Below are 27,983 nucleotides of genomic sequence, written 5' to 3'. Positions count from 1 at the left end.
GAACCTTCTACAAGGCAGGTTCTCAGATGCCAGTTCAGAGCCAATCCTACAAGCAAGCCCTTCTAAAGACAGTGGCATTAGGCCTGCTCTCTGAGCTCATTTCTGCACAAGCTGGGCCACTTTTGCTGACTTTCATAGAGAAAACGGATAGTGACACCTGACTGATGGCTTCTTGAATTCTCCCATGACTTTGTTTCCATGCCCCCTCTCAGCCCTGTCCTTGGAGCTGCCTGTGAGTGGCTGCTCTTTCCACATGGGTGGCTAAGGCAAATATCCTTCCCCACTGATAAGTCAGATGGCTGGTATCGAGAGGCTATGACACTTTAATTTTCCCTTCTGATTTCAGAGTAGCCTGAATATGCATTCTGCACCGAGCTACCTCACCCAGCCTCCACCTCCTCCTCCACCCCCTCCACCACTGCCCCCACCCCCACCCCCCCAGCCTCCCCCACCCCCACCCCAGAGCCTGGGCGCCCCCGGGCGTCCCAACCCTGGCGGGAATGGCGTAGTGGAGGTGTACAGTGCCACGGCACCACTGACTGGGAGTGGAACAGTCGAGATCCAGGCATTGGGAATGCAGCCCTACCCACCCCTGGAGGTGAGCAGACGGGGGGCTTGGGGTGAATGGGGAGAAACTGGTCATGGTCATCATGGGTAACCTGAACATTTTCTGAGCACCAGCTGTGTGCCAGACACTGTTAGAGACACCATAGGGGGCAAAACCAGATTGAGTCATTATACATGTAAATGAAAAATGCAAACCATGAAAAAGTGGAATGAAGTAGAGGTTGTAGCAGAAATACAAGCTGCCCTCAGGGAATGCTCAGGACAGTCAAGAGAATATCTGCCTTTTGGGGAAAGGATTCCAAAAAATTATGTATGTGAGTGTCTCATATTTTTTAACAAGCTAGATATATCATTTAGCTCTAGCTGTGTAAGAAATATCACCAAACCTCAGTGGTACATAGGAAAAAGTGTTTATTATTCTCACATCTATGGTGGTCAGCTTGGCAACTGCTGATCTTGGCTGGGTTCTCCCACATGTCTGGAGGTTGGCTGGCTGTCTGCTGCTCTAGAATGGCCTGGGGTAGGATAAGTTGGGTGGGGGTGACTGGCTCTGCTCCACACATCTTTCATTCTCCAGAAGGTCAGCGAGGCATCTACTCACCATGTGCAGTGGTGGACGTGCAGTAATGCAAGCAGAAATGCTCAAGACTTCTTGAGGCTCAGGCTAGCAAGTGACACAGTGTCACTTCTGTTGGTCAAAGCAGGTTACAAGATCAGCTTAGATTTAAGGAGTAGGGAAATAGATGCTACCTCTTGATGGGAAAAGTTGCAAGTCACACTGTAAAGGGCCTGGATACTAGAAGAGGCCATTGAGGCCATTCAGTCCATGTACGGGCAGACCTTATTTTATTGCACTTTGCAGATACTGTGTTTTTTTTACAGATTGAAGGTTTGTGGCAACCCTGTGTTGAGCAAGTCTATCGGTACCACTTTTCCAACAGCGTTTGCTCAGTTTGTGTCTCTGTGTCACATTTGGCAATCCTCGCTATATTTCAAACTTTTTCATTATTACTGTATTTGTCCTGGTGATCTGTGATCTTTGATGTTATCACGCTGAAGGCTCAGGTGATAGCATTTTTTAGCAATAAAGTCAAAAAGTTTTTAAATTAAGGTATATACTTTTTTTTTTTTAAGATATAATGCTGTTGTGTACTTAACAGACTACAGGATAGTGTAAATATAACTTTTATATGCACTGGGAAACCAAAATTTTTGTGTGATCTTGCTTTATTGCGATATTTGCTTTATTGCAGTGGTCTATAACAGGACCCACAATAGGTGTGCCTGTACCATATGTACCATGTTAATTCTCGGCTGAAGAGCTCTGAGCTACAAGCAGTCTACTCTCAAGGCATTAAGAGTTAACCATGCCAGACACCAGTGCTAAAGGGCATGGTTATGACAGAAAGAGCCTGCCTGCACTTGAGGTCACACTATCTCAGACTCACCCTAGAATCCAGCCATACAGACATTCCATTGTCACGTAGCATCGATATGGAAAGGGAACTAGACCAGTGGGAAAATTCTACCACCAGCCAGGTGATGTTATAAGAGCCTGCAGGGGGATTTTCCCTAGCCTGGAAGAATAAAGCAAGGACTTTTTTGAATTTAAAAAAAATTAAGACAGTGAGATGTTGAGTGGATGGTGGTGGCCTCATAGGCAGAGGGGGCCAGCATAGGGGGAGCTGCCGTTGTTTATTTTCCATGCAGATGAGGGTGCTCGTTGAGGGCAGAGCCTGAGTCATCTTTGATTTTGCATCCTTAGCACCTGGCAGAGTGCCTGGCCTGTGGTGCACCTACAGTAGGTACCTGAAATAGGGTCCTCTGACCTCAGTTTCCGCTCCTCTAGAATGGGAACTCCCCTTGCAGAGCTGTGAAGATAATGAGAACTAACCCAGTGGCAGTCATATAATTGCTCAGTAATGACTTGAACGATGGGTGAATTCATTCACTGAGACAAATATTTATTGACTGCCATATTAGTCAGGAAAATTGAAACCACTCTGAGTATTTCTGGGAAAGAGATTTAATATAGGAAGTTAGCTGCTTACAAAGCTGATGGAAGGGCTGGAGGAGCAAAAGTCAGGGTTGGCGAGCACCACTGGTTTTCAGGGTCGCTGTTGTTGCTTGACCCTTAGAACCAGGACACCGCTGCTGCACCCAGAGGTGAGGAAACTGTAGGATTCTGTTGCTGAGGTTAAAGCTGCCCTGCTGTCCTCGGGCTGGTGGTCAGGAGGGAAATGCAGGGTTCAGCCAGCCACACCAAAACTCGTGACTGCAGACCCGCCTGTCTCCCAGCACAGCTGCCGGAGGAGAACGGTTTCTACCTCCTTTCTGCCTTTCAAATCTCATGCAGTTCAGAGACCTACCTAAAAGTATTAGGGGACTTTCTGGGTAGGTAGGAATTGGCTGTGGCTCACTGTGGGGGAAGGACACCGACAGCCAAGGCCACAGGAAAATATTACCCTTTCTTTTTTGTTTGTTTCTTTGTATGTTTGGCTTGCTTTGATTTTTTCTGTTGTTCTTTTTCCATTATTCTTTTAATTTTAATTTTTTATATGCTTTTTCTTTTCATTTCCTTTTTATGCTTTTATTTTAATATATATTATATTTATTTATTTATTTATTTTATTTTTTATTTTTTAGTTAATTAATTAATTTATTGACTGCATTGGGCCTTCGTTGCTATGCACGGGCTACTCTTCATTGCGGTGTGGGGGTTTCTTATTGCGCTGGTTTCTCTTGTTGCGGAGCACAGGCTCTAGGCACACGGGCTTCAGTAGTTGTGGTGCTCAAGTTCAGTAGTTGTGGTGCACAGGCTTAGCTGCCCCACATGGGCTTAGCTGCCCTGCGGCATGTGGGATCTTCCCGGACCAGGGCTTGAACCCATGTCCCCCCACCATGAGGAATCCCTGGTACAGGGGCACCGACACGAAGTAGAAGACGGAGGAGAACACTGCCTAATATATATTATATTTAAAAAAAAAAAAAAATCTCATGCAGTTGCTTCTCATGGGCAGAACTTAATCTGTGTTCAGAACTGTGCTGGCAAGGATGATCGGGAATGCGGTTCCAAGCTTCCCACCTCTGCATTTCAGGGGAGAGCAGGGGCGGATGTAGGAATGGTGACAAAACTGACAGACACAACCTGGCAGAAGTGCCTACTGGTGCCATATTAGATGCCCGATACCTACGTAAATGAATTCATTCATCAACAGATATTTATTGAGTGCCCACTCTGTGCCAAGCATTGCTCTAGGCCTGGGAATAGAGGAGGAGACAAAAACAGAGCAGAAGTCCCTGCCTTCATGAAACCAGGCAGATAATAGATGAGATAAGTAAGTAAAATGCATAATTTATTAGATAATGATATGTCTAAGGAGAAAAATAAAGCAGAGAAGGATAGGAAGTGGAATTTTGGATAGGCTAGCCCAGGAAGATCAATGAATGGCGAATAGAGGAATGAATAAATGAATTCTTCACGATACCCCAGTGTCATGATGTAAGCTTAGTGGTCACTGAGTTTGGGTGGCTCAGAATTTACTTGGTAATTTCTTGTGGCTTCAGTGTCAATTCTTAGTCGAGGGATGCCTGCTGGTGTGGCATCAGGCAGAGTCGGTTAAGAAGTTGCTGGTGAGGGCCTAGACCCTTTGACTTCCTAGTTCTCCTGTGCAAGCAAGCTACTATGAATTGCAATAATAATGGCAATCACAACAGCTAATGTTGATTGGGTACTTACTCTATGCCAGGCACTGTTCTGAGCTCTTTACTTGTTAACTCATTTAATCCTCATAACAACCCCATGAGAGGGGTGCTAAGATTAGCCCCATTTTACAGATGCAGAAACTGAGACAGAAGTTTAAAAGACTTGTCCAGCATCACTTAAATGATAGTGGCAGAGTCAGGATTTGAACCCAGGCAGCCTGGTTCCAAAGCTGCTTCTAGCCTGCTTGGCATCATGAAGTTTTGAGGGGTCTTGGGAGTGACTGGGGTGACTGAGTGAGGTGGAGGATGGAGATGTAGATGGGGGGTGGCTAAGATCAACCAGGGCCACAGTGAGGGTCCCACTGACTGGCTGGGGCAGCTCTTCCCCTCTCTTCCCAGGACACTCTTCCTGACTGTGCTGTCCTTATAGGTGCCGAACCAGTGTGTGGAGGCTCCAGTGTACCCCACCCCCCAGGTGTATAGCCCTGGCAAACAAGGATTCAAACCGAAAGGACCAAACCCTGCTGCCCCCATGACCAGTGCCACCGGGGGCACAGTGGCCACCTTTGACTCCCCACCATCGCTGAAGACCCGACGGACCAAAGGTTCCAGTGGACTCCCAGAAGGTGGGCCCACAGCCTGCCATGGCACCTTTCCTCAGCGTGGGCCTATCCACAAGCTGCTTAGTCCCAGTCTTCCTTTTTGTGATAGTTAGGATTAAGTGTGGTTGCATGTAATGGAAAATCCAAAATAGAAGTGACTTCAAAATGATAGAATTTTGTTGTTGTGTGCAAACAAGTCCAGAGGCAGGCAGTGTGGAGATTGTGTGCCTATATAACCACAGGCACCCACATTTCTTCTGTTTTTCTGCTTTGCCATCTCTAGAACATAGCTTTTGTTCTCAGGGTGCCTCATCATGTAAGATGGCTGCTGGAGCTCCAGCCATCAATTTCATATTCTGAGCAGTAAGAAGGATAATAGAGTTGTCTCCCAGCTCCCAGGTGTTTTACATGATGCTTTTGCCTACATTTTATTGATCACACTTAGTCACATGACTATATCTAGTTGCAAAGGAAGCTGGAAAATGTCTCTTTTAACCAGGAACATTGATGTTCCTGTTATATAGGGGATTTGTGAAGAAAGAAGAAGGGGAGAGTGGATATTAGGCAGACAAGTAGTGATGTCTACCACCCCTTTGGAAATGCTAAGTATGGGGTTAGCGGCAATGTCAAAAAGTGCTGGTAGTGGGGAAAGGCAGAGGAATTGAGAATTTTTCAGGGGCTTTCAGTCAGCCTTCCTTTCACAGATGTGTTGAACATCTGTATGCCAGGCTTGGTGTCAAAAATTGGAAATCTGGGGACTTCCCTGGTGGTTCATTGGCTAAGACTCCATACTCCCAATGCAGGGGGCCTGGGTTAGATCCCTGGTCAGGGAACTAGATCCCACATGCCACAACTAAAGATCCTGCACGTGGCAACGAAGATCCCACATGCCGCAACTAAGACCTGGAGCAGCCAAGTAAATATATAAAATAAATAAAAATTAAAAAAACAAAGGAACTGGAAATCTAGTATCTTGGGTCATGATTTCTTTACCTTTAATTACTCACAGCTTACTGGGCGAGACAAACATGGAATAAATAAATATTTATGGCTCACTCTAGGAAGGAGATTAACAGAGTACTATGAGAATACTGGGGAGAGGCTGGAAGATGCTGCTGCCTATCCATCTGGGGATGAGAAAGAAACAGACTGTCTGTGACTATCTGAGGGACAAGCATTTTAGGCAAGGGCGGGGAACAGCAGGTGCAAAGGCCCTGAGGTGGTACCATGTTTAAAGTCTTTCAAGGTTAGCAAGTAGCCCACTACAGCTGGATGGTAAGAATGCTGAGGTTGGAAGGAAGTAGAGGATGCAGAGCTTCATAGGCCATAGCAGAGAGGTTGAATTTTTTTTTCCCTAAAATTTAATTAATTAATTAATTAATTAATTTAAAAAAAATTTTTTTTTGGCTGGTTGGCTCTTTGTTGCTGTGCACCGGCTTTCTCGGTTGTGTGAACGGGGGCTACTCTTTGTCGCGGTGCATGGACTTCTCACTTCGGTGGCTTCTCTTCTAGAGCACAGACTCTAGGCTCATGGGCTTCAGTAGTTGTGGCACGTGGGCTCAATAGTTGTGGCTCGTGGGCTCTAGAGTGCAGGCTGAGTAGTTGTGGTGCACGGGCTTAGTTGCTCCATGCATGTGGGATATTCCCGGACCAGGTCTCGAACCCTGCATTGGTGGGCAGATTCTTAACCACCGCGCCACCAGAGAAGCCTGAGAGGTTGAATTTTATCCCAGGGCAGGAGGGAACCTTTGAGGGGTTTGCCTTACTCTCCTAGCCAGAGTACATCCTGGACTTTTCTCCCCCAGGCACTGTGAGAGGCTCACCTGTGCTTCTTCCCCTGCCTGTCCATGCATGTAGACCTCCCAGAGTCTGGGCTGTCTGGCCCCTGGTCCAGGAGGTAGAGTGGCTGGAAGCTGCCTTTGGTGCCTTCAGTTGTGTCCTCAGCCTCACCATCCCCTTCTTCCCTCTTTGTCTTTTTTTTTTTTCTTCTGTCAGCTGCAGGGAAGCCAAAGGCTCAGAAACTCAAGTGCTCATATTGTGACAAATCATTCACCAAAAACTTCGACCTGCAGCAGCACATCCGAAGGTACCCAGGCGTGGTGGGGCAGGTGGCTCCTGGGCAGCCCTGGCGGAGAGGTGGGGTGGGGAAGCAATGCTCATTTCTCAGCCCCCTCGTCTGGGGGGTGACCAAGGCCCCACCTGGTCTGTCATGGTTCTCGGACCTTTAGTCCAGCTCAGGGTGATTTTTCCCTTTTCTTTCTCAGGAGCAGTGGGAAGGATCTATGGGGCCTGCTTTCTGTGATGGGGAAGGTTCAAGCGGGGTGAGATGGAGGGAGGAATTTACTTGAATGGATAGGGGCTTGCAGGTGGGAGGCTTCTGCAGAAAGGGCTGACCTCGAGGACAGCCATGCTGGGTGAACATGCCTCTACAAGCTCTCTGCTCACTGACCTTCACACCCCCTTGTCCCAAGAACATTCAAGGAGCCCTTCTGGGCCTCAGGTTTTCCATTGTGAAGTACAGGGGTGGACTTGTTCAGTGTTTCTCACAGAGTGGTACCCTGGGACATGAGATGATTTTAGGTGGTGTTGAAAAGTCCTGAAAGACATAGGGAGAAAATTATCTTTTCAATTTCTTTCAGTCAAAGGAGAAAGCCTCAGTTTGGTGTAGTCTGTCTTTAATGCTTCTCACATACTTGCTCACCTTTTATAACAGAAAGAGACAGAGAGCCTGAGATTCCAACCATGGCGTGCCACAGCTTCACTCGAGACCAGGGTCTGTCTGCCTACTGAGATGGTTTAGGTCACATCCTGCTTTCCTGTGGGGCTGCCCTGGGCTTGGAGGAATGTTTAGCAGCATCCCTGGCCTCTAACCCTTAGATGCCATTAGCACCCCTCACTCCTCAGCTGTGACAACCAAAAACGTCTCCAAATATTGCCACATGTCCCCGGGAGAGCAAAATTAATGTCTGTTGAAAACCATTGGTCTACACTAGTGCTTGTCAACAGAACTTTCTGCAAAGATGGAAGGGCCCCAATAGCCACTAAGCATATGGCTATTGAGTACTTGAAATGTGGTGAGTATGACTGAGAAACAGAGTTTTTAACTTTATTTTATTTTCATGAATTTAAATAGTTCCATGTGGTTTGTGTCTACCTTATTGGATAGTGCACCTATAGATCTTAATAATGTTGTTTTATAAATAATTGCATTTTTTGTTACTTTGTGTTTATGACAAGTGGTTTCCTATATATAATCACAGCAAGAAACTTCATTTTAAATTATTAAGTTTTTAAAAAGTGCATTGATTTGAAGGAAAATGTCAAATAATGGTACAAGTGCTGTGACAGGATATTTTCTTCTCACGGTGTGAGATGGCCACAGAGAAGGTCCGCTCCAGGGCTGGTTGATTCAGTAGCTCAGTAATATCACCGAGAGCCCAGGCTCTGCTGTCTCTGGTCTGCCTGTCTCAGTAGGAGGGCTTGTCCTCATGGTGGAGGAAAGTGGCCCGCAGCAGCTGGGTGCTCTGCCTGGGCCTTCCTGGTGCCCGTGAGCTCCTGGGCTGAGGCCACAAGCCCATTCCTGCACACGGGTGCTGACCAGCTTTGTTTCCCGCAGCCACACTGGTGAGAAGCCCTTCCAGTGCATTGCATGTGGCCGTGCCTTTGCCCAGAAATCTAACGTCAAGAAACACATGCAGACCCACAAGGTGTGGCCTCCAGGACGCAGCGGTGGCACCATCTCTCGCAACTCTGTGACTGTACAGGTCATGGCTCTGAACCCCGGCAGGCAGGAGGATGAGGATAGCACAGGTGGGTAGAAGTGGCTGTTGTACTGGGCAGTGCCTGGCTGGAGCCTCCCCGAGCAGCCCCCAGGGTGAGCAGTGCTGGCCACAGGCAGCTAACGCACAAGCAGCACCTGCCCGCTCTTCTGTGAGCTGCCGGCTGGAAGTAGCCCTGTTGTGTTTAGCCATTCTCTGTGTGCCCTCTGAGTTCTTGTGAGCTCTAGAGAAGAAACCACTTCTTTCAAAACTCCTACAGTGCCTGGCACCAAGGTTCAACCATTGAGCAAACATTTACTGTGTCCCAGGCCCCTGGGCCTGTAGACATGAGGTCAGAGGCTCCTGTCCTCAGGGAGAGTGAGGGCAGGACAAATAAAGAAGTGATTGTAATTGGAACACAGAGCTGGGAGGCATCGTGAGTGAGGCTCGGGTGGCGGTCAGGGTCAGGGTCATGGTCATTAACACCCGTGGAGAGCTCTCGAGTGGCCGAGGGGAAGGCCCGCGAGGGGAGCCTTGAGGCGTAGCTCTTCACCCGTTGGAGCATAAGTGTTCAGTGCTCTGGCCCCTGGAATGGCTGTGTCCATGCGCACCAGCTGAGCATGAGTGCAGGGCCTCGGGTACAGCGTCCCACGCTGAGCTCGTGCTAGGTGGCGGGGTGCACGCAGCGGAGCCCACTGGAGGTGCCCCAGGAGTCCTTCCCGGGTGGCCTGGCTCTCTGTCCTGGTGCCTCCTCTGCCTTTCTCAGTGGCTTTCCTCCCTGGCCCTCTCCGCAGGGTTGGGCCAGACCCTGTCGAGCGCCCCGCAGCCCCAGGCCTTGCCCACAGCAGGCGAGGAGGAGGGGGACAAGCTGGAGGCCAAGCAGGTGGTCCTCATCGATAGCTCCTACCTGTGCCAGCTCTGCCCCAGCAAGTTCAGCACCTACTTCCAGCTCAAGTCCCACATGACCCAGCATAAGAACGAGCAGGTAGGTGGCTGGCGGGGGCGGCAGGGGGGCACAACCCCCCTAGTCGTGAGCCTCGACTGGTGCTGGGGCCTTGAACACGGCCTGGAAAGGGACAGGAGCGGGCCTCGGTTGCTCTGAGCTGTGGCGTGACCACGAGGGGCCAAGCTTCCTGCTCTGTTCTGCCTGGGTGGGGCCAGCTTACTGGGCCATTATGGCACCTGCCTGAGGGAGGAAGCCCACCTCTCAGGGGTCATGTAATGAAGGAATCAGACACAGGAAGAATTCTTACTACTCTGGGAAGATCTAGTGTCTGAAAACCTACTGTGGGGATCGAAGACTACAGCCTTTTCTTTTTTAATTTTCCATTGAGGTATAGTTCATATACCATAAAGCTCCCCCTTTTTAAAGTGTACACTTCAGTAGTTTTTAATCTATTCATGATGGTATGCAGCCATCACCACGCTAATTCTAGAACATTTTTAACACCCCGGAAACTTTATACCCGTTAGTAGTCACTCGCCACTACTCCTAGCCCCAGGCAACCACTAACGCATTCCCTGTCCCTATGGATCTGCCTATTCTGGACATTTAATAATGAATCATGTAGTATGTGGCCTTTTGAAATAATGTTTTCGTTTGTGTTGTAACATGTATCAGTACTTTATTTCTTTTTGTTGCTGACAATATTCCATTGTATGGATATAATATATTTTGAATATCCTTTTATCAGTTGATAGACATTTAGGTTGTTTCTACTTTTTGGATATTATGAATAATATTTTTATGGGCATTTGTGTACAAGTTTTTGTATGAACGTGTGTTTTCTCTTCTCTTGGCTATAAACCTAGGAGTGGAATTCCTGGGCTGTTTGGTAACTCTATTCCGGTCTCTTTTTTTTTTTTTAACAATATTTGTTAGTTCTTTTTTTTCTCCTTATAAAAGTGTCATACACCCAATGTAAAATTAGAAAATTTAGAAGAGTCTGAAGAATGTATATGTTAACGTTTATTATTTATTATATGCTGGGTACTCTGCTAAGTGCCTTGCAACTCAGTACTTTATTTACTTCTTGTAACAACCTTAGAGATAGGCATTTTCAGTATATCCAGGTGAAGAAACTGAGGCACAGAGAGGTGAAGTGACCCATCCAAAGTCACACTGCCAGTGAGTGACTGAGTCAGCGTTCAAAGCCAGGTTCATTTGACTCCAAACCCCATGTCATTAACCACCTTGCAATATGTCCTCTCAGGAATGCAGCCCAAAATACAGTATGTTTTGTAGATTTTCTGTGTGTTTTTTTTTTTTTTAATTACAATTGGGATCTGAACACCTACAATTTTGAATTATGCTTTCTTTTGAGATAAGTTTTTTTTTCTTTTTTCTTTTTTTGAGATAGCTTTTTTTTTTAAAGTTTTTCTTTTTATAGAATTGTAGGTTCACAGGAAGTTGCAAAGATGGTACCAGAGATGCCTCATACCCTTCAGTCAGTTTCCCTTAATGGTTACTTCTTCTATAACCACAGCACAGTATCACAAGTAGGAAACTGACTTTGGTATAAAGTGTATGTATAGTTCTATGTCGTTTTCTCTCTGCAATCACAATACAGAAGTATTTCATCACCACAGAGATCTCCCTTGTGCTGGGTTTTTGTCATCACACACACCTTCCTCATCAACATCCCTGGCCTCTGGAAACTAATCTGTTCTCTGGCCTTATAAGTTTGTCATTTTAAGAATGTTGTATAAGTGGAGTCATCAAGTATGTGGCCTTCTGAGATTGGCTTTTTCACTCAGTAAATTTTCTTGTGCTTTTTATTTTTTAGCCTCATTTTATATTCTGAGCATTTACTCATGTCACTATTTTTAAAAAAAATACATAACTTTTAATGGATACTTTTTTTTTTTTTTTGGCCACACCATGTGACATGTGGCATCTTAGTTCCCTGATCAGGGATTGAACCCATGCCCCCTGCAGTTGAAGCGTGGAGTCCCAACCACTGGATCACCAGGGAAGTCCCAATGGCTGCATTTTTTAAATCCCCTATTATTGAACATTTAGGTTACTTCCTGAGTTTCGCTCTTGTAAACAAAACCATGGTGAACATCATTGTAGTCAAATCTTTGTCTTCTTATCTGACTTTTTCTTTATGATAGATTCTTAGCAGGGAGATTGATGGAGTTAAGTTAGGATATCTTTGAGGGAAAATCACAGAAAACTTTGACTCATACTGGCTTAAACAATTAGGAAGTTTATCTCACATAACAAGAAAACCGAAGATAGGGCAGCTCTGGGCTTGAGACAGTCAGTTGATTCAACCTGGCATCAAGGCCCCTGTGTCTTCCTAGCGCTTGTCTCCACTGTCTTAGGGTGTGGCCTTGTCTTCTGCTGGTGGTACACCTGTGGTCCTGTGATGGTGGTCACTGTTTCTAGGCAGAAGACCAGACACAGTGTTATTCATGATCATAAAGGGGTTGTATTTTCTGTGTCTTCTTTAGGAGCAAGGAACCTTTCCCAGCAGCCTTCTGTAGACCTCTCGGTGGTCAGAGTTAGTGCTTTCATTTAGGAATGCATTGTTATGCTGCAAATAACAGATAACTGGCTTACTGGTTAGGGTTTTTTTTTTTTTCACATCATGAGGGGCCCATACGCAGGCAGTGTTGGGCTTACATAGCAAGGCTCTCCTGGCTTTCTGCTCTGCCATCTTTAGCATGTCCCTTTCATCCTCAAGATTGCCAGTTGGCTGCTGTATACCTCCAGCCATCACGTCTATATTCCAGTCAGGACAAATTCAAAAAACAGAGGGGACTTCTCCTAGGAAGCTTTTGCCTTTTTGTTCTGGGAGTGATGCCTTCTCCAAAGACTACTGCCTACATATCATTGGCAAGAATTGTTTTAACTGGACACCTTACCACTCTGGGCAAATCAGGGTTCACCTTGTTAGGAAGAAAGACTGTGTGGAATTGCATAGGCAGCCCTGAGTGTGTCGTGCAACCCTGACTGTCTCACAACCCAATGAGGGGTGTGTACTACTTGTCAAAATACAATTTTCAAAATGTTAAAAACATTTTCATACAAATAACATAGTGAACATGGATCAGAATTTTACTTAACTCATTCATGAGGAGACTGGAAGGATGACAAAGCCAGTCAGAAGACGATATGAAACACTGATACCTATACCTACATAAAACTATGTCAGTTAAAAAAAAGAATCTTGAAATAAGATTGCTGAGTTAGATACAAATCCGGTTAACGTCCTACAGGGCAACAAAACCTTTGAAGTTATCTTTTGTACATGACAAAAATCATTTACATTGGATCAGTTTCCTGCAAGTTAACTTTTAACTTTATAGTTGGGTCCTAATTGGTGGTAAAGAGTCAAAACAAGTCACATCACGCAGAGAGTGAGATGACCCTCAGTGGCTTATCTGCCTTCACCTAATTGCTTGCCAGACAGCTGTTCTCAGAGTGAGGTCCCTAACCCAGCAGCTTCAGCATCACCTGGGCACTTTGCAGGAATGCACGTATTCGGGCCACCCAGACATGCTGAGTCAGACTCGCTGGGAGTGGCACAATCTGTTACTGTCATGCAGGCTCGAGGTGGAGAGCCACTGTTCTTGCATGGCATTGGAAGGATGCCATGTCATCTTTTCACATCTTTTCAAGATGTTATCATTCCAGATTTTAGATAATTTTTCTTAAGTATATCCAGGCCACACAGAACCTGCAGGGAGGGTAATGGGGCCACTGTGACTGGCTAAGAGGAAGGGACCCTCTAATCAAAACAAGACTGGGGCTTCAGCAGCCGGTGGGGTAGGGGAACAGCGGTTCGGTCTTCCACAAGCAGTGTTCTAGGTGGATCCCACAGGGCAGGGGGCGGCAGTGGAGGAGCTCTCCTGCCTTCTCTCACCGGCCCTGCCTCTTCCCTCAAGGTGTACAAGTGTGTGGTCAAAAGCTGTGCGCAGACATTCCCGAAGCTCGACACGTTTCTGGAGCACATCAAGAGCCACCAGGAGGAGCTGAGCTACCGCTGTCACCTCTGTGGCAAGGACTTCCCCTCGCTGTACGATCTGGGTGTGCATCAGTACTCACACAGCCTCCTGCCCCAGCACAGCCCCAAGAAGGACAGCGCTGTCTACAAGTGCGTGCCCTCCCTCTTCCCTCTCCGCGCAGGGAGCCCAGGGGTCTGCTCCCTTGGTGGTTCTGACTGCTCAGGACCAGTGGGACATTTCAAAGGGGAATCTGAGGCTCTAGGGTCCAGCCTGGCAGAGTGGGTTCTGCACCTTGGCACTGATGGGGGGAAAGATGCTGGCCCTCCTTATATCATTCTTCAACTCAGCAGACAGCTATCCTAAAAAAAAAAATCTTAAAAAGGGGAAACCGATCTTCCCTTGTTCATAGTGGAAAAAAGATTTGTTTTTTGTTTTTTTCCTAAAGTAAAATATTATGAAAATAGTGTTTTGTCTGATAATCCACAGTTTGGGTTACAGTTGGAATGCCACACTGATTGTTTTCCCCTCTACATCTGTGTCTCTGTTTCTGCCTTGCAAGCTACACTGATTCTTAACTGAGAAAATGAACAAGCATGTATTTGAAAGCAAAGATCATAAAAATAAGATCATTTGTTTCATAATCTGTAAAATTTAGGTTAAAGTTGAAGCTATATGCTGATTCTTAGAATGGACAAGGAATGAATCAAATGTAGATTTTATTGGGGGTAATTTTCTGATGACCCTTTACATTGCTGTAGTCTTCAGTTTCAGTCATAAAGAAGGTCCCTTTGGCAGAAATGATGAAGGGCTCCCTCCGTTTTGCCTCATGCTTTTAGTCCTTAGATCTGCAGGTCATTCTCTTTGGAGCTGCTCATCCTGTGATCATCCTTGTAGAGCTTCTCTTCCTCGCCTGCTTTCTGGTCCCTCTTCCAGACTGTCATTTGCTGGTGGTGTCATCCAGCATCACTTTCATGACTTGGTGGAACCCCTCATTTTTGCTCGGCATTCATTTTTGCCGTGCATTTGCCTTATGTCGTTTGGGAGCAGCTGCCTCACAAAACCCAGAACATTAGTGCATGGGGATAGTGAAAAAAAAAAAATAGGAGTGTTTGTCTAGGGACTTCTTCTAGTCCAGTAGTGATATTTTCATGTTAGAATGGCTTTTGCTTCTCTGTGCAAACTTGTATCTGCAGGGACTTGGCTGATGACCTCTGTTAACCCCCCTCTAACTCCTGGGTGAGGATTCTGGGGTTCAAAAATAAGTAAATACAGATCTTGGGTTTAGAATGCATGGGCTGCTTAGGGAGACAGGAGTGTATATATTCTTACTGTATGCTATGATAAAATGCTATCCGAGACATATATACCCAAGGAGGGAGGTAGGGCAGGGAAGGTGTCCCAGGAACAATGATAGATATCTGAACTGGATTTTGAAGGATGAGTAGGAGTTTGCCAGGTAGACAGTGGGTGGTGGGAAGTATATTCCTAGCAGGAGGAACAGCAGGGGTAGAGATATAAAATAAAATAGCAAGTGGTTTAGAATGACTGTTCTGTAGAATGAAAGTGGGAGGAGATGTTTAGATGGGGCCTGGGAGAGAAGGTGGGACCAGGGCATGAAGACTTTGTAGAAATCACAAGAGCTTTGAGAAATTGGCAGGGGGACTAGGGCTCAAGAAATGTACTGTAGGGCAACTGATCCTGGGGGAGATTGAGAAATGGGGCCAAAGAGGCAGGAAAGCCAGGTGAAGCTCTGACCAGCTAAGGGGTGGAAATTTCTGGGTAATGATGAGTAATTCCCATTTGTTCTCAGAGGGCATTTTCTTTTGCTTTTGCCCTTCTAACCTGTGGATTTTCTGTGAGTCCCTTTAACTATATGGCTCTCTGGAGTGAGCTGCCAAGTAAAAGGAAGGGAGCACCTACTAGATGCCTTGGCCTAACTTAGGGACATTGATCCCTGCAATCCTGGGAGGTAGGTTGGATCAGTCAGCTCAGGTGGCTGTAACAAAATATTATAGACACATGAGAGAGAGAGGGTGCCCTTTCTCTCTGGCCTTTTCTTATAAGGGCACTAATCTCATCTGGAGGATCCCACACTCTCATCTAAACTTAATCACTTCTCAGAGGCTCCATCTGCAAATACCATTACATTGAGGGTCAGGACTTCAACATGTGGATTTTGGAGGGACACAGTTCAGTCCATAGCTGTGGTGTTCCCCGCATTTTGAAGATGAGGACATTGAAATTCAGAGAGGAGAAGTGACCTGCCCACCAGAGTAAAAACGTCAGTACAGAGCTGGGATTCAGACTCTTGCCTAGGACTAGGGAAGCCTCATAGCTCTGGTTTTGGAGTTTGCAGGCTGAGAATTGAGCCCAGTGCTGATGGCCCTTTACCTGCAATAGATCATTTTTCTCAGGTTCTCTTGCCAAGGTTACAGTGTCAGAGGCCCTTTGTAGCCATTGGAGCTTCTGGACCCAAAGTAAGGTGCAGGGAGGCAGGCCACCATCTGGGTAGCCCAGGGATGGAATGATGTAGTGAGTAATGATAAGATCCATCTCCCTGTGCTCAAATCTGAGCTCAACTGCAAACCTCAGCAAGATACTCAGCCACTCTAAACCTCAGTCTCCTCATCCGTGAAATGGGGATATGACAGTGCCTACCCTATTGGGTTATTTATAAGGATCAAGTAAGAAGAGTATGAGGCACTTAGACACGGTGCCTGGAACGTAATAGGTACTCAATAAATATTATTCCTGCAATGTTTATTAATTATATAATTTAAATCTAGGTTTGGTTGCTTGCAATAGGGACCCAAAATAACAGTGGCTTTAACAAGGCAAGAGTTATTTCTCTCTCATGGTAACATTTAAGTGGGTGTGGTGGTTTCATTCCATTTCCAAGGGGGCAGGCCCATCAGTCTGACTGCTCTGCTCCCTTTGGGCCATACTGCCTTGGCCTGCCTTGGTCTCCCCAACCCCCTCAAGTGAATTTCATACACGTCACTATATTTTTGCTATGTGTTTACTTTTTCCTTTTAAAAATAAGATGTATTGCTTTTTTTTCTAGTTTACAAAAGTCATCCATGTTCAATGCAGAGAAAGGATTTATAACCCCTGTTAACCTCTTGGTACATGTCCTTTGGTATATATCTGTAATAAGCATATTTATAGTTATAAATATCGCAGGCTGTATTTGAGTGAGGTCATCCCAAACACAGTTATTGGATTTGGTGAAAACTTATCATATCATCTACCTGTTGCACAACTTCTGACAAACAGACTAAAATTTAATGGGATCATTTTGTATACTTGGTGTTATCACTTAAAACTATAATGTGGATACCTTTGCACCTCAGCACAAACAGACCTGCCTCAGTCTTTTTAACAGCTACTTAGTATTCCCTTGTACGTGGATGGGCTGTAATTTATTTAACCCGTTCCTTATTGCAGGTTAATTGGGTTATTTCCAGTTTGTCATTATTATAAACAACACTACAGTGAACAACTTTGGACATATATCTTTGCTTATGTGTAAATAAGTTCCTAGAAGTGATTTTGCAGGTCAGAGATCGAAGAGGGGTTTAAAAAAGATTAATTACCTACTTGAAAAAAATAATTGTTATGTGCATACAGTGCAATATTTAGTTAATATTTAGTGCAATATTTAGAGTGAAAAGGAATTCCCTATCCATCCTGACCCATTTCCTCATCCCATAGGCAATCGCTTTCAGAAAGTGTTCTTTTTAAACTTATTTTGATGTAATATTAGACTTCTAGAAAAGTTATAAGAATAGTACAAAGACTTCCCACATATACCCTTCAGCCAGATTTCCCAGATATTACAGTACTTACCACACTTTGCAGACATGATGCTCCTTTACCCTTTCTCTTTAGTGCATATTTTCTAAAAACAAGGATAACGTCTTACATAAAGACAGTGTTGTTATCTAAATCAGAAAGTTAAATCAATACAGTTCTGTTACCTAATCTACAGGCTTATTCAAAAATTTCCAATTGTTCCAATAACATCTTTTATAGACAAAGAAAAAACTGTTTTTTCTGGCCTAGGATCCAATCCAGGATCACATGTTGTATCTGGTTGTTATGTCTCTTTAGTCCCCTTTAAGCTGGAACAGTTCTCATTCTGCCTTTGTCTTTCATAACCTTAATATTTTGGAAGAGTATAAACCAGTTATTTTGTAAAATGCCCTCAGTTTGGGTTTGTTTGACTTGATGTCAGGGTGGATCCAGGATTGGCACTTTTGGCAGGAGTATCACAGAGTGATGCTGTGTCTTTCTCAGCGCGTTGTATCAGGATACACGTGACGTTGGTTTGGCCCGTTGCTGAAGATGTTACCTTGGATGCCTTGGTTAGGGTGGTGTTTCTGGCAGGGAGTTTTCATTTTAATGGTATCTTGAAACTGTCTCCCCTGCAAACCTGTGCCTCTTTGCTGCCAGAGCCTGTGCGATTCCTGTCCTCTTCTTCCCACTAGCTCACGAGGTCTCTGTCTTCCTGAAGCTCTGCTCCCACCCCACCTCATCCTTCTTCCTTGCCATCTGGAGGCATTTAGCTTGTGGTTTTCAGGGTGTGGCCTGAGGGGGAGTCCCCTGGGCCCACCACAGGTGCAGCCTGCCTGCAGGTTTCCCACAGTGGCCCTGGTGTACAGATGGCAGGTCCCACGATTCTGTTTTTGGCATGAATCGCCCACCTACCTCTGGCATTCCTCAGTGATACTGCATTGTAAACTGGCCTATTTGCTGGCAAATGTCTTCGTAGTGGGGAGACGTTGGGATTTTATCCTTAGAGTGGCTTGTGGCCTGAAATTGCTGTTTTGCGGGCATATTAGCCAGTGACATTTAGAGTAAAGACCATGTCTGTGTCTTTGCAGTTTATGAACTGTTTGGCACCAGTGTGTCCTTTGACTCTTGTTGTGATCTTAAGAAAAACTGAGGGGCAAGTCCACTTGGAACTCCTACCCCATTTTATGCATAAGGAAACTGAGGGTCAGAGATGGGAAGGAGCCAGGCTTGGATTCTTGTCTGTCTGACTTTTTTTTTCTTTTTTTGCATTTTTATTGCAGTATAGTTGATTTATAATGTTGTATTAGTTTCAGGTGTACAGCAAAGTGAATCAGTTATACTTGTACATAGATCCACTCTTTTTTAGGTTCTTTTCCCATATAGGCCATTACAGAGTACTGAGTCGAGTGCTGCAGCACAGTAGGTTCTTGTCTGACTCTTTCATGTAACAGATTGTCCCTGGTGCTCAGAGCAGGTTATGAACAAGACAGATATGATCCTGGCCTCCAGAGCCCACTTGCTGGTGGAGGAGACAGATAATAATCAAGTAAGCAAATAAATAAAATGATTCCAGATGATAATTGCTAAGAAGAAAATAAAACTGGGTAACATGGTAGGAAGTGGCTGGGGGTGGGCTGTGGGGGGCAACTTGAGACAGGGCGGTTGGGGAGGGTGTCTCTGAGGCGGTGACATTTAAGCTGAGACGTGAAGGATGAGACGGTGCTGCCCAGGCAGGGACTTGGGGAAGAGTGTTCCAGATCATAGGAGCAGCAAGTACAAAGGCCCTGAGTGGCATGGAGTTTGGTGTGTCTGGGGTGCATTAAGGAGGCCAGGGTGGCTGCAGCCGTGTGAGATGGGCAGTGGGGAAAGGTGAAGGCTGAGAGCTGGGAGTGAGTCAGACCAATAGGGCCTTGTAAGCCAAGGTGGGGACTTTTAAGCAAGGGGTGACATGGTCTGATTCTGATTTTTAAAGGCTCCTGCTGGCTCCCCTGTGGAGAACGGACTATAGGGGGTGAATTAGGGCAGGGAGGAGGCTACTGCACATGTCCATGCAAGAGACAGTGATGGCTTGGACTAGAATGGAGGCAGTGGCAAGCGAGAAGAGTGGACCAATTCGAGAATGAATCAGATGTGGGATTTTGCCTCCTGATGTTGGGGGAGGGGAGTGGCTGGTTCCCTCACCTGCTGGGGTCATCCAGCCCCTCACACGCTCTCTCACGTCTCTGCTCCTCCCCATGTAGGTGTGTCAAATGCGTCAACAAGTACTCCACCCCCGAGGCTCTGGAGCACCACCTGCAGACCGCCACTCACAACTTCCCCTGCCCACACTGCCAAAAGGTGGGGACCCCTGCCCTTTCTGGTGGGGCAGAATTAGGGGGCGAAAGGTGGTGGAGAGAAGACCCCACCATCTCCTCCCCTCCTGCCTCAGCATGTGCAGACCAAGCTTGGGGTTGTCTCCACAGACAAAACTTCGTCTTTGAAGAGTGAGAACTCTGTCTGGCCCGCCTTAGCCATCGGACACCACCCGTGGCCATCCCAGGGCTGCTGCTGGGCTGGGCAGGGCAGCCCAGGCTGATGTGGAGGGGGGCCTCTCCTGGGCCCAGGCACAGCGTCTGAACAGTGGCCTTGAGCTTCCTGATGTCTTATTATCCTTGTTCTTCTTTTCAGTGGATCTGGTAGCCCTCACTAAAGCCTAGCCCTTCATACCATCAAATACCTGGGCAGTGTTCCATTTTCTACTTTTCCCAAAAACATAATTTTTGTAAAGTTTGTTTGAATCAGATCCATATATTGTGATCGGTCAATGTGATCAAAATTTCAGTTAATCTACAGATTTCCCATCAATGCTCCTTTTTTTTTCCCCCTTTTAATGTATTTGTTGAAGAAACTGGGCCATCGGTCCTGTGGAGTTTCCTGAAGTCTGGATTTTGCTGATTGCATCCCCCTGGTGTTTCACTGGTTTCTTTGTTCTACTCATTTTCTTACAACCTTACATGGCAGATTTTCCAGGACAGACAGCCCTGGTTTCACTTCGGCCTCATTGTAGATGTTTCTAATTATATAGCCTAATTTAGGGGGTTGGAATTTGTGGTCCGAATAAAAGGTATCATGAATTAGCAAGAAGCATGTGCCAGATGCTGTTCTGAGCATTGTATCTGAACAGACTCATTTAGCCCTAGGAGGTAGACATATTATCATGATCTCCATTTTACAGAAGGGGAAAGCAAGGCACAGAAGGGTCAGCCAGCTAGGAAATGATGGGGCTAGTAAGTAGTTGGGTCTGTGTCCTTGACTACTCCTCTGTATCAAATGAATGAAAAATGAATGAATGCTCTTCCTATGCCTGGGGAGGAAGGAATTTTGGCTTCTGTGTTTTCTGGCTTTTTATTACCTTTCCATTTATTTCTTCAGTTATTTGTTCATTTTTTCATTCATTCCTTTGCTTATCAGTCATTTGAATCAGGCCCTCTACTGGGGAATGAAAGCCCCTCTTTGCCCTTTTGGAGATCCCATATAAGCAAAGGGCTGTGTTTCAGTGGGTTAGACGCTAACTTTAAAAATGTGGGTGGACATTCAAGGGCGGAATTTGCTTTGCCTGGTGTGGCATTGAGGAGTCAGGAAGGGCTTCACAGAAGCAGTGACCTGAGTTGGCTCTTAGAGGATGAGTAGGAGTTTGTCACGCTAAGAGAGAACGTCTCTCTGGGTAGAAATAACAGCCTGAGCAGAAGCTCAGAGCAGGCATGTCTTGACCGGGCTTACAGGTGGGTAGTGGGAGCCATGAGGTTCTTGTGGGCCTTGACCCCTGGGGGGCAGAAAGGAAGGTGTTTCCATAAGGGCTGGTAATGAGGGGCCCCTTGGGCTCGTAATGTGCTGCGGGCTGGCGAGTCAGACCTGATGCCAACTCCTCTGTTCTGCCAGGTGTTTCCTTGTGAGCGCTACCTGCGGCGCCACCTGCCCACCCACGGCAGCGGGGGCAGGTTCAAGTGCCAGGTGTGCAAGAAGTTCTTCCGGCGGGAGCATTACCTCAAACTGCACGCTCACATCCACTCAGGTGGGTACCCTGCCCCTGACCAATTCCAGCTCCGCCCCCTTTCCCCGCCCCCCCAGATACCCTCTCTGTTCCTCTTCCCATCTCCCTCTGGCCTGCCTTCCCATCTCCTTCAGCCTTCTTCCTGAGCCCCCTCCTGCCCATCCCCCTCCCTCTCTTCATCCCCCTCCCCATCTCCTTCGCGCCCTCTCAAGTGAACTAGGGGTTCCCACCAACACTGGAGCAGAGATGAGCCTGGGGAGGCTGGTGGGGGGACTCCTGGCTCCGCCCCTGAGAGTCATCCTCCTGAGACCATTCTGAGCCCCTGGGGGGGGGGCGCTGTTCTCCGTGCTGAATTCCCTCCCAAGCCTGGATAAAACCCTCTCTCCTTAGTTCCCCAGCTGAGATACATTGACATTTTATTTTCTTTTAATCTTTAAGATGTTTTTTATTAGCAAAAAAATTCTGTTTTGTTTTACACTGAAAAGTGTCTAAAGATTGAGAAAACCTGAGGAGAAAATCCCTGACAGTACAAAAGCATCTTTCCTCAGACAGACAATCAAAATGTTTTTTGATTGTTTTTTTTTACTATGGCCTATGGTAAAAAATACATTTTATATGCAACCCAGGAAACACATATATACACACAGAATATGCTGAAACAAAAGTTTCACAAAACAGTATTTTCTATTTGTGCAGTTTCGGTTGTTAAAATAACCACCACCAGGTTGTGACTTGGGGGTTTGCAGTTTGAAGAGTTATGCTAATTCCCCTCCCCAAAGGTGATCACTGTTGGTGATCTCATCTGGGACATTCTAGTTTTATCTTACATTTCTACAAAACACTTGCTTACTTTTACACAAAGAAGCACGTATTATAACTCTTTTATGTGCCTTTTTCCTCCACTTATCAGTGTACCTTGAAGATATTCCTAATAGCACCTTCTTTTTCTCAGCTGCATAATATTCTTCTGCATTTACCATCCGTGATGTAACCAGTTCTCTATGGATGGACACAAATTATTTTTTTTAGCTGTTAGTTTGCATGCACAGTGCTGTGTAGGTCTCTTGACAAGCTTTTAGGAATATATCTGCAGTGTATATTCCTAGCAGTGCAAATGCTAGGTTAAAATGTATATGCAGTACTGAGTTTCAGTTTGGGATGAGAAAAAGTTCTAGAGATGGATACTGGTGATGGTAGTACAACATTGTGAATGTACTTAATGCCACTGAAGTGTACACTTAAAGATAGTTAAAATGGTACATTTTCTGTTATGTGTATTTTATATTTATGATGAAAGAAGAAAAAAAGTAACTGCATGGGCAATTTTGATAGATATTACCAAATTGGTTTCTTTATGGTTTTTAAAATAATTATTATTCAAAAGTAATACATGCTATTTGTTAAAATAGAAGCAGTATGGAAGTACATAAAGTAAAATGGTAAATTCCCCCTTCAAATGCTAATTGCTACTGACAGTTTGGTGTATACCCTCCCCTACTTTTCTCCCTGCATATTCTATGTAGATACAAATGCATGTGGCCAGGGCTTTTTTGGAGTATGGGGATTGTATTTTGTTTTAACAAAAATGGGACTGTATTAAGCTGTCCTACACTTTTCTTCCTAGCAGTATGGCCAGGACATCTTTCCAGATTAGGAAACACAGATAGACCTTAATCTTTTTAATGACTGCAGAACATTCCATTGTAAGGACCAGAGTTTCCTCCATCCCTGGGTTGGCATTTTTCTTTTTTTTCTTTTTTTTAAAATAAAGTATTTTATTTATTTATTTAGGCTGTGCTGGATCTTAGTTTGCAGAATGCGGACTTCTTAGTTGTGGCAGGCATGTGGGATCTAGTTCCCCGGCCAGGGATTGAACTCTGGTCCCCTGCATTGGGAGCACAGAGTCTTACCCACTGAACCACCAGGGAAGTCCCATCATTTTTCAAAAGTACTTTATTCATCCCGGAGAGGAAATGATGACAGGAAATGAAACAGCCCAGTAACAGCCCTTTTCCAAAGGGCACGTTCTGACCCCTGACCCCTGTCAGGTGAGAGCTGCTCTCCATGCCCCACTGCCCCCCAGCCCCACCCATGGGTTCTGCAGCAGATGATCTGGGGCAACTCAGGTGGACTCTGGGTCACATTGCTGGCCTGGAATCTTATTCCCCCAAATACCAGGTGTAGACCATGAACCTCGGTTTTCTCCTCTAGGACTTACCTTAGGGTTTGTTGCAAGCATTCAACCAGATAATGTGGCCCCCGTTTCAGTAACTCTCACGACCATCCGCCCTGTCACGTAGCCCACGCCTTAGACTCATCCTCGACTCTCCTCCTCCTTGCCCCACAGCCAGTCCACGGGCAAGGCTGATGGTTCTGCTTTCCGAACGTCACCCGTACTTCGCCACTTCCCATTTCTTGTACCAGCCTCCTTCCTGCCTCTGCCCTCACTCCCTCAGTCCATTCTCCACACGCAGCCAGAGGGAGCCTGTGAAGCTCTCAAGTCAGATCCTGTCCCTCCTCTGCTCAGCCCCTCTGGTGGCTTCTCACCCGGCTCAGAGTAAAAACCTTGGCCTTCCTGGCCCTCCCTGCTGGGCCTGGCTGCTTTGCCCACCTCCTCTTCTGCCTCATTCTCCCTCCCCTGCTCCATCCCAGGCCTCCACCTCTTCCTCAGACACACCCAGAGCCCCACCCCTCCTCCTGCCTGGGACCTGGGACCCTCACTCCCAGATTTCTGCGTGGCTTCCTCCCTCACCACCTCAGGTCTCACCTCAGGTGTGGCCTCATCAGAGAGGCCTTTCCTGCCCATCCTGTCTGAAATAGCCCCTTCTTCTTCCTCTCCCTGAGGAAGGAGAGAGGTGATACGCCCCCCGGCCACCTCCCTAGAGGCGTTGCTGTCCTCTAGTGGGGACCCCAGCACGCATGTTCGACTCCCTCTCACGGCACCCTTGGTCCCCCATCCGTGTTTCCTCCTGCAGGTGAGAAGCCCTACCAATGCTCAGTGTGTGAGTCCGCGTTCAACCGCAAGGACAAACTGAAGAGACACATGTTGATCCATGAGCCATTCAAGAAATACAAATGCCCCTTCTCGTGAGTAGGGACCGCGGGTGGGAGGGGCAGACTTACCCAGCCGTGGGATAGAAGGGGGTCAGGGCCGAGGGCTGAAGGCCCTCTCTCCTTTTGTCCTGTCCTGGGTCCGGCCTGGCTGCTTTTCTGCCCAGCCCTAAGAGTGGGTGAGGGAGTCCGTCCTGTCCAGGGCTAGCAGAGGGCCCGCAAGACAGTCCTGGGCTTCGTGAGCTCCCCTGACCAGTGTTTGGCGTTCTAGGACACACACGGGCTGCAGTAAGGAGTTCAACCGGCCAGACAAGCTGAAGGCTCACATCCTCTCCCACTCCGGTAAGTGGCTCCTGGCCCTCCCAGGAGGGTGTGGTTCAGCTCAAGGCCCTGGGGCAGGACCCCCAGAAAGAGCAGACACATCCCGTGAGGCTTATTGCCCCTGCCTGGTACCTTCTAGCCATGAGCCCCGCCTGTGTTTGGGTCCTCAGGGTGTACAGGGGTGAGTCAGCCACAGGCCCCCAGGCTGAGGAGGAAGCTGACTCAGGAGGAGACGACCATATATCAGAGAGGCACCCAGCGTGATAGAGGTGGGGTCGGGTGTGGAGGGAGTGGATCCAAGATAAGGCCAGGGAGGCTCGCTGGTCCTCTCTGCAGAAGCAGAGTGAGGCAGCTGGGGTGTGGAGTAGGTGTCTCCACACCACTCCTCAGTTTCCCAGGGGCTCCACAGAGCTTCCCCTGGGGCTGCTGTGTCCCCAGACCAGCTTGGCTGGCTTTCCACATGCCATTTGGCCTGTAGAACGAGGTTTCTCGGTATCGGCATTATTGATATTTTGGGCTGGATAATTCTTTGTCCTGGGAGGCTGCCCAGTGCACTGTAGGATGTTTAGCAGCATCCCTGGCCTCTGTCCCACAGTTATGACAATCAAAAATGTCTGCAGGGGACAAGCTAATGGATCCCTGGAGAATAAAGTCACCCCTGATTAACAACCATTGGTTTATAAAAAGGAATCTAATGGCTAAAGAAAGTTGGAAAACTAGGAGAGTAGATTGAGGACTTGGAGACAGAGGGCCTGGGCTTCATTCTTGGCACTACCACTGTACTGCTGGCTGGCCTCAGGCAAGTCACTGCCCCTCTCTGAGTCACCCCAGAGAGGCGGAGGGGCCATGGCACAGAGTGTGTGTGAGATGGAGTTGACTTCATGGTGGACATGGAGGCACCAGTGATTCATCCAGTGAATGACTGTTGAGAATCTACCATGTGTCAGGAACGGGGGGTGCCATGAGGGAATCAGGCAGAACCACCCACCCCGCCCTCCTGGGGAAGCTTAGCATTTAGTGGCAGAGATTGAAAATGAACAGCAAACAGATAAGTATGTCACAGTAAAATATGCTGAGTGCAAAGATGGAAATAAGCAGAGTGAGAGGGCAGAGAAAGAAAGGAAGTGGGTATCAGGGAGGGCCTCCCGGAGGTGGTGACATGAAAGCTGGGTCTGAGGGATGAGAAGAGCCAGGAAATGGCTTCCAGGGTGAGGGAGCAGCAACTGCAAAGCCTTGAGGCAGGGAAGAGTCTGGGGGTTGTTTGAGACAAGGAAAGGCGGGTGGGAGGCCTGGAACTCAGAGAACAAGAGAGGGGAGAGGAAGGGGATGGGTCTGAGAGGTGAAGGGAGTGGTCAGCTGCAGGCGGCTCCTTGGGAAGCTTGGGGGATCACTGGAGGGTTTGCAGCAGGTAGTGTCATGGAGAGGTTTTACCAAGACCTCTCTAGCTGCCCTGTAGGGAATGGTCTGAGGGGACCAGGGTGAGGCAGGCAGACCAGAGAGGAGAGAGATGATGGTGACCTGGCAAAGTTAACCAAGGCTTAGGGCTGAGCTTGCTGTTCCAGGCAGAGGGAAACAGCATGTGCAAAGGCCCAGAGGCAGGAGGCTGGGAGAGGTGGGAGATGAGCCTGGAGGGAGCGGGGCCAAGATCACACCCATGTTCATAGGGCAAGCTGAGAAACTGGGTTTTATTCCTAGTGCTGAGGCAGCATCACAGGGTGAAGGGTCTGGGCGCCTCTCACTGCCTTGCCCTCGCTCCCCAGGCATGAAGCTCCACAAGTGCGCCCTGTGCAGCAAGTCCTTCAGCCGCCGTGCCCACCTCGCAGAGCACCAGCGTGCCCACACGGGCAACTATAAGTTCCGCTGTGCTGGCTGCGCCAAGGGCTTTTCCCGCCACAAATACCTCAAGGACCACCGCTGCCGCCTCGGCCCCCAAAAGGACAAGGACCTGCAAGCCCGGCGGCCTCCCAGGAGGAGGGCAACCCCCCGCAGTGGCGGCAGTGGTGGGCGCAAGGTGGTGACCCCCCTGCCCGACCCACTGGGGCTGGAGGAGCTGAAGGACACAGGGGCTGGGCCAGTGCCCGAGGCCGCCCCAGGCAAGCCACCCTTCTCGGAGCCGGATGCTGTGCTGTCCATCGTAGTAGGGGGGACAGTGGGGGGCGAACCTGAGCTGGTAGTGCCTGGGCATGCCGAGGGCCTGGGCTCCAACCTGGCACTGGCAGAGCTGCAGGCAGGGGCTGAGGGCCCATGTGCCATGCTCGCAGTGCCCGTCTACATCCAGGCCTCGGAGTGATGGATCCATGGTGTTTGATCCTGCATCCTGCCTGATGCTCACCTTTGGGTCCAGGGCCTCTGGGAACAGACTAGAGATCCTTCCCAATGGAAGTGAGTCATTGGTCAAAATCCTTTTGGAACGTCATCTGCAAACCCTGGCCCGAGGCTGTTTTGCTGTGTTCCCTCTTCTGCTGGGAAGCCCTACAGCATTCTGGGATCTGAGGCAGCTGAGCCTGAGTGGCCCCAGGTCCGGCTGGTCCAGGCTGGTGGTCAGGCTGCTTAAGAGAAGACAGGGCAGTCCCACCCACCACTGCTCTAGGCTGCCTAGGGGCAGCCTCTAGTCAGGCTGCTCTTAAAGAGGCCTGTTATGGTTGGAGCCCTTACCTGTTGAACCTTTTCACGTGGAGCTCCTCCCAGCATCCCTGGATGACTCTGTGATGTAGGCATGTAGGAGACACTCGAGTGTTGTGGTTAGAGTGCAGCTGTCAGCCAGATCTGGCTTCAAATCCAAGCGCTGACACTTACTTATTGTGTGACCTTGGGTAAGTCACTTCATCTCTCTGAGCCCTGCATTCCTCATCTGTACAATGGGGCTTATGACAGTACTACCTCATAGGGCTGTCATGGGGATCCAGTATGATAAAACGTGCAGAGAGTTTGACAAAGAGTTTGGCATAGCGCCCAGCAGAAAGTGCTCAATAAATGTTTTTATCTACTTGGCTCAGGCCCTAGCTTTGGCAGTTTCTTTCTTAGCCCCTAGGTGGCAGCATTCCCCCCTCCAAAGCGGGTTGCGGCTGAGGGGCCCCTTGTCTCCTCACACTCAACTACATTGCCCCAGTAGCCACAGAGAGGTTTAGTGCATCCAGAATGGCTATTTCAGAACATGGCCCAAGGAAACCCCAAGAGGAAGGGGGTTTGAAAATG

General features: G+C 47.6%; 1 protein-coding gene across 9 annotated transcripts in view; it reads left to right on the top strand.

Moving 5' to 3' along the window:
* Positions 1-27,772, top strand: part of ZNF341 (zinc finger protein 341) — a 40,280-nt gene extending 12,508 nt beyond the window's left edge. For 7 of the 9 annotated variants that reach the window (XM_057702047.1, XM_057702056.1, XM_057702052.1 and 4 more), the window contains 11 exons: positions 347-598; positions 4,703-4,898; positions 6,870-6,960; positions 8,491-8,684; positions 9,427-9,617; positions 13,529-13,737; positions 19,627-19,723; positions 21,305-21,437; positions 24,392-24,503; positions 24,739-24,809; positions 26,549-27,772. In XM_057702047.1, the coding sequence (XP_057558030.1) occupies positions 347-598; positions 4,703-4,898; positions 6,870-6,960; positions 8,491-8,684; positions 9,427-9,617; positions 13,529-13,737; positions 19,627-19,723; positions 21,305-21,437; positions 24,392-24,503; positions 24,739-24,809; positions 26,549-27,078 (2,076 nt within the window). In that variant the 3' untranslated portion in view covers positions 27,079-27,772. The remainder of the gene's footprint in view (positions 1-346; positions 599-4,702; positions 4,899-6,869; positions 6,961-8,490; positions 8,685-9,426; positions 9,618-13,528; positions 13,738-19,626; positions 19,724-21,304; positions 21,438-24,391; positions 24,504-24,738; positions 24,810-26,548) is intronic. The other 2 variants (XM_057702049.1, XM_057702051.1) reach the window with 2 other exon arrangements.
* The last annotated feature ends 211 nt before the right edge of the window (positions 27,773-27,983 follow it).

Source organism: Hippopotamus amphibius, chromosome 12 (assembly GCF_030028045.1).
Source record: "Hippopotamus amphibius kiboko isolate mHipAmp2 chromosome 12, mHipAmp2.hap2, whole genome shotgun sequence".
Taxonomy (NCBI): Eukaryota; Metazoa; Chordata; class Mammalia; order Artiodactyla; family Hippopotamidae; genus Hippopotamus; species Hippopotamus amphibius.
This window is presented reverse-complemented; position numbering and strand designations above follow the sequence as displayed.